A 9941-nucleotide genomic window follows, 5' to 3' on the forward strand; every position below is an offset into this window, starting at 1 on the left:
GCGGAAATCGCAAATGATTTGAAAAAGAAATAATATAGAGAACAATCTGTGCAGTGAAAACAAAAATATTATGAATGAAAATACCAAGGAATAAGTGCCTGCATCTGCATCTCAAGAGGTTTTATTAAAAGAGCGCAGAAATTATATCCAAGTTCAAAGTCGAACGGAATATAATGTGTCTTTAGTGATCGTTGTGTGCATCTAGTTCGTCCAGCATGCAAGTCGGAAATTTTATCAAATGGCCACTGGGCCTGATCCTCATCCTCTTGGTCACCCACTGCCAGGCCAAAAGGCAGCGCAAACGCTTGCGCGGAATCTCCAGTGCCAAGGACCTCCAGGATTACAGCCTGCCGCTCAACGACAGCTCCTCGGAACTGCAGCAGAACATCGTGTCCTGGTCTGGAGCTCGCATTGCGTCCAGTCCCGAAAAGCAGAAGAAGAAGTCACCGCAATCATCGAGGCGGCACAAAACCAAGAGTGGCCTGATCATTGAAAGTAACATTGCCGACTCGGAATCGATGCTGGCTAATGCCTCCTCGGAATCCGTCACCAAGAAGAAGCCGCCGCAGCGTCGTCGCAACGGAAAATTACAGAAATCCGGAGGAGGAGGAGCAGGAGGAGGAGGAGGCGGAGGTGGAGGTAAATGTCTATAACTATGGATGGGCTCTTCTAAATATGGTTCCCTGATCGATTGTGCAGCACCAGAAGTTGCTCGCATTGCTCGCCATCAGTTTCCTGGTCGCTGGTCGTGTTTCTGCCATATTTGGCCGCTCAAGTTGAAAGAACTTTCATGTGAAAGTTGTGACAGGAGGAAGAGATTCTTTAATTTTCCTGAGCTGCTCTTTATTTTGTCTTTTTTTCTGTTTTGAAATTCTATACGTTATTACGTGAGAGGTCCAGTTATGGTCCGGCTATGCTGCAGTGGTTGCAGTGTCGCCAGGTCTTTGGTCGTTGGCACATACATAGTTGCCAGTTGCCCTGGCCTTGTGTTGCCTTTGTTGTCGTTAGTTGGAAAAAAGAAAAAAACTTGGCTTTTTGTTATGTGAACTTTGCCTATTAGGAATATGAATCGCCTCGTCCGCTCTGACCAACTGCGAGATGATAGATCTCTGGTTATGGCAGTGTGAACTGTGGTTAGTTGGCGAAAACAAAGTTTACGAGGGATATTCACTTCGTGAATAGATGACTACTAGAGGAAAAACTGAGAGATATGAAATCTAAAATTATTTCAATTCAATTCAATAACTTTAACTGTCAAGGAATAAAATAATATAAATGTGAGACTATGAAGTTACTATAAATAAATGGTAGCATGCGTACTTCAAGGCACTATAATGAACAAAAATACATAGACATCTTGCAAATGATCATGATCATAATAGCGCCTGGTTATCCCCATTAAAATTAATCAAAACATAAATTTTAAACAAATTACAGTCTTACCTCTGCACAACAATTGGTAGCCCAATTGAACCGATAAACACTGCGAACAAAGGCGATCAGCGGAGATGAATAGAAATACAATATGGACATGTTTATGTGTGGCTAGATCTCCTATAAGTTCCATGTAACCCCTGGAGATTGTCCTCGAGCGTGTGTGTGTGTGTGGGTCCCTGGCCACTTCAGGGCATTTGTTTGCCGAACACATGACCCGAACCGCTGCGAGGGAGCAGATTGAGGATTGAGGACAACAATAGCGCCAGGGTCTCTGGTTCTGATGGTCCTGGTGTAATTGTGGTCGATTTCTGGGGAGGCGGAGGATGTGGCAGGGCACAAGGTGCTGTAACTAGGCAGCGGCAACAATGGTCGATTGTTAGGCAGGTCGTCTTTTCCCCGGAGAGGATAATTGATGGAGGCATGCGTAGCGCATCGCCTGCTGGAATGCCTCACGCGCTAATAGCAACATGTGTTTCACAAAAAGAACCCAGAACCCACACACATGGCCATGGAAAAGGGTTTATTAAAATATCTCCTCGACTGCCATGGTTATAAAACTTAAGTGGCTTACTGTGTCCACTTCTTCCACAGTTTTTGTCGTTAAAATTTGTTCCGGAACACAACAGAGCCAACGCAAATTGGCTATGCTTCCAGGTTGCGTGTGGAAATATTTGGATACATTTCATTCCAAAGCTGTTTTATGATAATCACTTCTTAATGCCGTTGTGTGGTTAATAAAAACTGCTGATGATTAGCCTAGAAAAATAGGAATTAATATTAGGTGAGAAGCAAAAGAAACAAACGACGAGCATATAGAATACTGTAATATCTAATCAAATTAGAATACTCTCCCTAAAAGATTAACAATAAATTTGTTAAAGTATAGAATCTTTTTTAGTACGAATATTGAATGATTACTGAATGATTTTTCAGTCGGAACCACATTTGCTAACCTGAAAGTGTGGGGCAACTTTTCAGTGCGTAAATTGGTTTCCTGGTGCCATAATGATTGCAAATCAATTCTAAATCATTCAATTGTTAATCGATTCAATGAAACACTTTTCAGCGACAAAGCCTTGAAGACATAAACGCGAATTGATCGCGCAAATTATTGCCCGGTAAAGTCGTATTTATAACGCCCGATTGGATTGATTCGATTGGCATTAATTGATTGATTGGCTTGTTTGGATTAGAGAAAACGAAAGTTTCCCAATGGCGAAATGGGTCACAAATACAGATATACTGAATACAGATACTCGACCAGATCAAAACGATACGCGTGGATTGTGGGATTGTCGGGTTGTTTTCCAATCAACCAGCCAGATACTTGGACAAACACGCACACTTTATCAGCTCATTAAGTATCTTACGGATACATTCTTTATACTGGTATCTGGTATCTATAAGTCATGGCCAACTCATATGTAGCTGCTGTTTGCTCTTCGCTGCCGATTGAAAAGTGTTTGAGAAAATGCATTCTTCATTGGTTTTCCTCTTTCTTCATTTAGTTTCGTTTCGTTTCGCCTTGCTTTATTTTTGTTTGTTTCTTGTTAACTGCATTACACAATGCTTGCAGATGAAAAGCGCACTTCAGTTCTCTTCGCCTGCTTCTGGAAATTCAGATTGGTGGGAAAATGCTTGGAGTGGTCGGCTGCTGCCTGTTGTCATTGAGTTTTATTTGTTTTTAAGTTTTTATTGACATGTGAAGTTTGTAAAAGTTGAGTGAACTCTGCTTTTCTATTGCCTGCAGCCCATGCGGGAAAGCAAAAGTATTGAACTTGGAGAGCCTCAAACGAGTTGGTCAAGAGTTTTTGTGGTGAACATATACATTTATGACGAAACTAATGCACTTTAGTGGTGAGGTGGGGAAACGGTATATCAGTAAATGATGTGCTAAGATATTATACCGAATTTATTGTAGCTTAATACGATCATGAAGGAATTTTTTGAAGCATTCTTCGGGTGTGTTTTTCTATATCTACGGAAACGAGGTATTCCCTTTGTAACCCAGACTTGTTTATCGTTTATAAATCTCTCATTCTCACCTGCATTCACTTCTGGCCCCCTCTTTGTTCTCCACATTGCCTTTGTTGTGATAATTTATTTAAATGCACTTTATAGATCGGCCAAGTAACACCTGGTCGGGCCAATAATTTGCGCTGTCTCAACGGAAATGCACAAAATGATGGATGCATAAGGCAGCTGGCCGGCTAAAAAAACGCAACTTTCGATAGTGCAGCGTACACTCAAAGAAAACTCCACGTACGCACATCAACACATGTCAAAACTGAGCCAAAACAAAGGGAAGAGCGATGGGAAAACAATTGCTGAACTCATTTAAAGCGAACAATGGACCGTGGAGCATTGTTCTTGCTCCTCGGGTAATTCGATATTGAAACTTAATATATCTTTCAAATAATTCTGCCCCAGTCTTTTGAAGTAATCGGGCACTCCGACAGCATTAAACTAGAGTTGAAGACCATTAAAATAGTTTTATGGACCACAAAACGGAACACACAAACTAGGAACGCCAGAAACTTTGAAACTTTGCGTATAAACAACACGAACGGGGTAAACTGAGGGGCGTTTGTAAACAAACAGTTGTGGTGTGGACCAAATAAAGGGAAGTTTAACACCAAACTCGGCTGACCAGCAGACGCCACAAATGATCTATGGAAATCCACCTCACAACTCCTATATCAACATGAGCGAATCAGAACGATCTGGTGGAGTTTACACAAGTGGGGAGCATTACTCTTCGGGAACTTAATTATCCACTTGGTCCGAGATGTTCGATCTTAACCCTTGGGAGAGTACCAGAACAGCAGAAAGGCAGAGAAGAAAAACTCTGGGCACTTTGAAGTGGTCTACCCCAAAAACTCTCCCGTGTTTGCATGGGCCATAAATTAATGTTATAGACCAAGTTTTGATAAGACATTGACGCCGTCTGCGAGTCGGCGACGTCGACGGCGACCAAAGCCCGGCATTAAACCAACAACCTCAGAGGGAACTGAACAGAACTGAACTGAACTGAACAGAATGATGACGGCCACCGGAACATTTAACGGGTCAGCGGCTATTGATGTGCAGTCACACGTTGGTGGGTCAGAGAACGCCAGATAGTATGGTCAAGGGAATGGGGAATGGGTGGATGGTTGCATGTTTGGATGTTTGGGAGTTTGGAAGTTAGGATTGTGAAGTTGGGAGTGGGCACCCAGGGTCTAAAATCAGGGGCCTTGCACGGAGTGTATAACAAATTCGAGGCTCGTTAGCGCAGACACTTGAGATAAGGAGACGAAGAATAAATTGTTTCTAGTTTTCAGATTTCTTCTGTTTTCTTCCCGAGCCAATGTGGGTCAGTTCGAAAGGGAATTGTGGGGGGGAAGCAGCTGCAGCTGGTTAAGTAACTAAATTAAAAAGAGACGCAAAAAATTATGGTTCCCTAACTAGTGAATAAATCAATCTTAAGTAGTAGATAAGGCAAATTATAGTGAACTTAAAGAGAAAACTATCTTTATTAATAGATGAGAACCGATAAAATGTAACATCTTGATTTTAGTTTAGGAAACTGTCTTACTTTCAGTATTCATATTGAACAGCATTTAAAATGTTGGTTAATACGGAAAGTAGTTTTCTCCTTCCTAAACTAGAGACCTTACAATATCAGAAGATTGTCCATAAAATGCCGACAATGTCCGCTATCGCTCACCAATAAACTCCTTACCCATCTCAACAGTATCGAAGTGTCAACCAATGGCATATATCCCCAAATGATCAACAGGTTGAATGGAACATTTCCATGTTTCGTTTTGTGAGATAGCTGGTAACCTCCGCTGAGGGAGACCGGAGTTTTTATCAGGCTGTTTGTCAATACTTTGCAGACTGATAAACGATCGTTGATCGAATGCCACGGCAACTGTCATTGAACTTCATTGATAAATGCCCTTAGGCAGACAGGTGAGGCTCCTCAGACTGGAACACAGAATCGGCTTGCGATGCAAGTGATAAGCTAAACACATATTCGACATCCCCCAAAGTTACCCGTATCGTTTTCCACTTCTACCTGTTTCTGTTTCTGTATAGTCTCCAGGCGTCGAACATAATGACCCTGTATCGTGGCAAATATATCAATATCAGGCCCCTGCTTGTCAACACATTCGACTTCCTCCCTCACATAAAACACCCATTTACACTCCTCAGAACTTTGGCAGAGATGAAACGCTTTCGTTTCTGGGAAGGGAAATCCCTGCTTTCTTTTGCCGGAATCTCTTCCAAACGGAACTGCGGGGAAAACACTCGAAAGTGTTGTGTAAATATCATAGGGTTTAAATCGGGGGAGCTGTCAGTTCGGTGGACTAATTATGCTTTATGTTCGCGTTAAAAGAAGTTCCACTCCCATCTGTGGAGTAAATGTTTGAAAAAGGCTTTCTTTAAGGTGATTTTGGTGTTTCCCCCTAAGTAATCTTTCTGATGAAAGCTTCATCAAAAGCTGGCCGTCTCTGCCCGATCTTCATGGATCCCCTAACATTAATAGGGAAATTGCACGGGATGTAGTTTTGATGAATGTAGATAGGACCACCTAAGCGAATGATAAAATATAAACATAAAAGTAGCTATTTGAAGTGACTATATTTATAATTTCCACTAGAGGTCAAAAACCCCTTAATAACTCTAGTTCGTTAATCTAAGAATTACGCAGACGGCATCCCCGAGTATCTTTTGTTGCATCTTTAGTGCCACTTGTCTGCATCCTATGCGCATTTACAGATGTGCGGACAAGTTTTCGCCAATCTATTTTGAATGTGGTAGACGACGGACGACTGAAGGCGCAACGGAGGCTCATCCATCAGCGGACTGGGTTCGGAGCATGGAGAAAATGGGCTTATTTGAGGGGGGAACCAACTGACAGACAGACAGCTGCCGAAACGTGCCTCCGCACATGAGTCACGCGTGGAGTGTGAAAATCTTGTGGTATCCACCTGAAAATTGCGGTACCGCCCACTCGCATTTTCCACAAAACGCTTGAGTAATGGCCAAGAGAGCTGGCTGGAAAATACGTTTTCCACGTTTTCCACACACATTTAAAGGCCAAAATCAAGCTGCAGTCTGGGAAACTAATGAAACGACAAAACAAATTGTCTGCAGACACGCGTGTCCAACACATGGATGGTTGGATGGATGGAAGCTGGAATCCTAGAAGATCAGGTTCGGGTTTGAAGTTGGAATCAGATTGGGGTTCAGGTTCAAGTTCCCGGCTGTCGACTGCCGTTGGCGGCTTGTCTTTCTGGCTTAAAGCCTCTGACAGCTCGAGAGAATTGAAACATTTTGGCATTGCCATTGATTAGTGTTCTAAATACAGCTGGCCAAGGCCAGTCAATGAGAAATTGACGCGTTGCATGCAAAGTGGCCAGGAGAATCCGATACGATTCAATGGAGATACTGGAGCCTTTTGGGGATTGGGATCAGAAAAGTTAACCGGCTCGTCGCGACACGCCGCCTGACAAATTGCTTAATTAATGCGAATTGAAGGCTATTTGTGGCTGAAACCAGTTATTGGCATTTCTTAAATGAGCATTCGAGTTTACTTGAAATTTATTTTTACTGCGGTCGGAATGTCATAATTGCATTGCGGTTTTTTGAATCCTTGAAACTATATTTGCGAGGTATTAGTTGTCTGCCAAAATGTTGATTACAAATTACTTTTGTGGCAAATTAGTATTTTTAAACCGCAAATCAATCAACTTTATTCTTCAAATGTTTGTAAACTTAAAGTACCATATTTGATTTCTTCAACTGAGCATTGATGACTAGTTTTATGATTAATATATCAAAGTCGCAAAGTCTTCATTAAATTTGGTACTTTCCTCAAAGTTTGCTAATTTTCCAATCACCCGCAATCATAGTCATATTGCATTTGCAATTGGCTTAACCAAAATTGTTCGTTTTATATCAGTGTCGCATTGGCTTAACAGTTACTCCAATCGATTTGGCTCGAAGATTTCCCAACCATTTTCGCATTCAACTTAGGAGATAATTCCACAGCAGCCAGTTCAATAAAATCGTTAATTGCCACTCAAATAGCAACATTTTTTGTGACGCTGACGCGACAGGATAAAGGCTTATCAAATGGCAATAACACAAAGCAACAAGCCGGAGAAATAGGAAGAAACTGAGGCGAAACTGGTTGGATGAGTGAGTCGGCGACAAGGCGATAAAAATTTGTAGTCAAAATGAGAGATACGAATCATCAACATCAGCGCCGCGCGACATGCAACGTAAACAAGCGAAATTAATGCAATTTCTTCAATGTATGAACAATTACCAGCTCCTTGGACGGCAACGAAAGGGGTTTTGCAGGAGGCCTGACAATTGGCCAACTCTAGTTGGTGGCCAAAACGGCGGCGGCGCCATCAAATGGCTCAAATGGCCGAAATGGCGCCTGCAGCGCGATCGTGGGCTGACTTCCCGCGATGTGAGCACTCGGTCGGCGCCTTTTTACAACCAAAACTAACACGCTTACGGACCATGTGCTAATTAAATAGTTTACAAGTCAACTGTGATTGCCAGGAAGGTTGGCAGCCAACCTGATTTGGTCGCCGCCGAAAAAACTGCGCCGGAGATTTATTAAAGTTTGTCCAAAACATCGATTCGGGGCGTTTCGTTTCGTTTAGTTTTTTATCCATTTTTTTTGACTTAAAAAACACGAATGGGACAGCGCTCTTGTGGCTAAATGATTTGTTTATTGCCGATCGCGTACAGCGTGTGCCATTAATGGCTGCCAATTTGAATTAATAGCACTCAGTGCCTGCGGATGACCGGACGACCCAGTTAATGTTTGATTTAACTGCCGGTTAAGTCGTTGCAACGGACATCGTGCCACTTAACATGCAGTAATGAAGTTATGGGCTGTCTTATAAAATCCGCTCGGGCATATTCACAACTTGTAAAGCCATTCAACTCTTACAAAGTAATCAAGACAGCGATTAAGCTAATTCGTTTATTATGCAATTGGAGTATATACATTTAAATACTCAGCGATTAAAGTGATTTATATCCCCTATGAATATAAATTTCTATTAAAATCAAAGTCAATTGCAAATAAATTAAGTTTTTAAAATATTTTTTAAATGCTTATCAGCATCCCCTGAACAAACAAACTATAAAATAGGTAGGTTATAGCAACCTCTGCGATACATACAAATATTCTATTATATATTTCCCCTTTTTCTGCAAGAAGTGCATGAAGTCACCCATTCCGTTCGTACTTTAATCCCATCTCGCTTCTCTTTGTGCACCCCAAGAATGCCACAACTCCACCTCGACTTCCTGCAGTTTCCCTTTCTCGCATTTGGCTTTTCCTGTGGCCACAGCCCGATGGGACAGTCATAATCTCAGTTTGTCTAGACAGACGACAATGTCGGCGACTCAACTTGGCAGTAGTGCCAGTCCGTTTGTGGCGAAGATGAGTCAGACTTTATAAATTTAATTATGACATTACTTATTATGCGACTCGCGCCTTCGCCTGGGCCCAGAAAACGAAAATTAAAACAAGCCAAGTTGTTAATAAAATCCGACAGCTGATGACAAATTAACAGTGCACAAAAATCTGAAAGTGATTCCCAGGAAACCTACCGAGGAGCAAAAGTGTGGGCGACTCGTGTCCCCTCGCGGGTCTTTGCCAGAGATATCGAATATCACAAAGCTCACCCAAAACCCACTCAGGCGTAACTAATGAGTGCGATATGAGAGGAGACCCCACCATAAGCCCCAAAAAACCGAAACCCAAAAACCCAGAGACGAAAAACCGATCTCGAGATCTCGTTTGCGCATGTGCAGCATTCGGAGCAGCAACGCGGGGCAAACATTGACTTGGAAAACGATGCTGGAAATGCATTTCGAGTGATTGGCAAACACGATGGAGCCATTTGTCCACCTTTCCCATCTAATGGCCGCCATGCATTTTGGCTAATGGCTGAATGGGCCTTTCGACGCCTTTTCGTGCCATGATTGCAAGTGGCAGATAAGAGCTTTTGACTCATAAATCGTGATAATTATCGCAGCACAAGTGCAGCGAAGGTGAGCTCGCCTTAAAGACTTGTGCATTTTCCAGATTTCGTGGGGCTTATTAAATTATTAAGTGAACCGCTACACGAAAATATTTTGCCAGTGGCTTACACAACTCTGATTCCCGATTAGATACGAGATAAAACAAGTCGCTTAATTAAGAGCTCTTAGGTAATGAGCTTAATGGTTGTTCGGGAATTTCTCGATCTTTTTAGGCAACAAAGTAGAACAATGTCAATGCCAAGAAGTCATGAGTTTTGAGTGGTATCGAACTCTATAACACCTTTCCACTATTAGTTCAACTTACCAAATGAGCACTGTTCTTGTGATATTCTTAAAAATTAGATCCGACCCGAATGTGTCAACACTTCATGGGGAATTTCACACATTGAAAGTTTTCTGGTAAACAATTTCCTTTCCTTTTGCATCCAAAGTTCAAA

The 9941-nt window shown here is 42.1% G+C and overlaps 1 protein-coding gene across 1 annotated transcript in view; it reads left to right on the forward strand.

The window, feature by feature from the left end:
- The first annotated feature begins 215 nt into the window (after positions 1–215).
- The window catches only part of LOC122613158 (laminin subunit alpha-1), a 65350-nt gene continuing 55624 nt past the window's right edge, over positions 216–9941 (forward strand). The window contains exon 1 of the mRNA XM_043787217.1: positions 216–633. Coding sequence (XP_043643152.1) covers positions 216–633 — 418 coding nt within the window. The remainder of the gene's footprint in view (positions 634–9941) is intronic.

This window comes from Drosophila teissieri, chromosome 2L, assembly GCF_016746235.2.
Source record: "Drosophila teissieri strain GT53w chromosome 2L, Prin_Dtei_1.1, whole genome shotgun sequence".
Taxonomy (NCBI): Eukaryota; Metazoa; Arthropoda; class Insecta; order Diptera; family Drosophilidae; genus Drosophila; species Drosophila teissieri.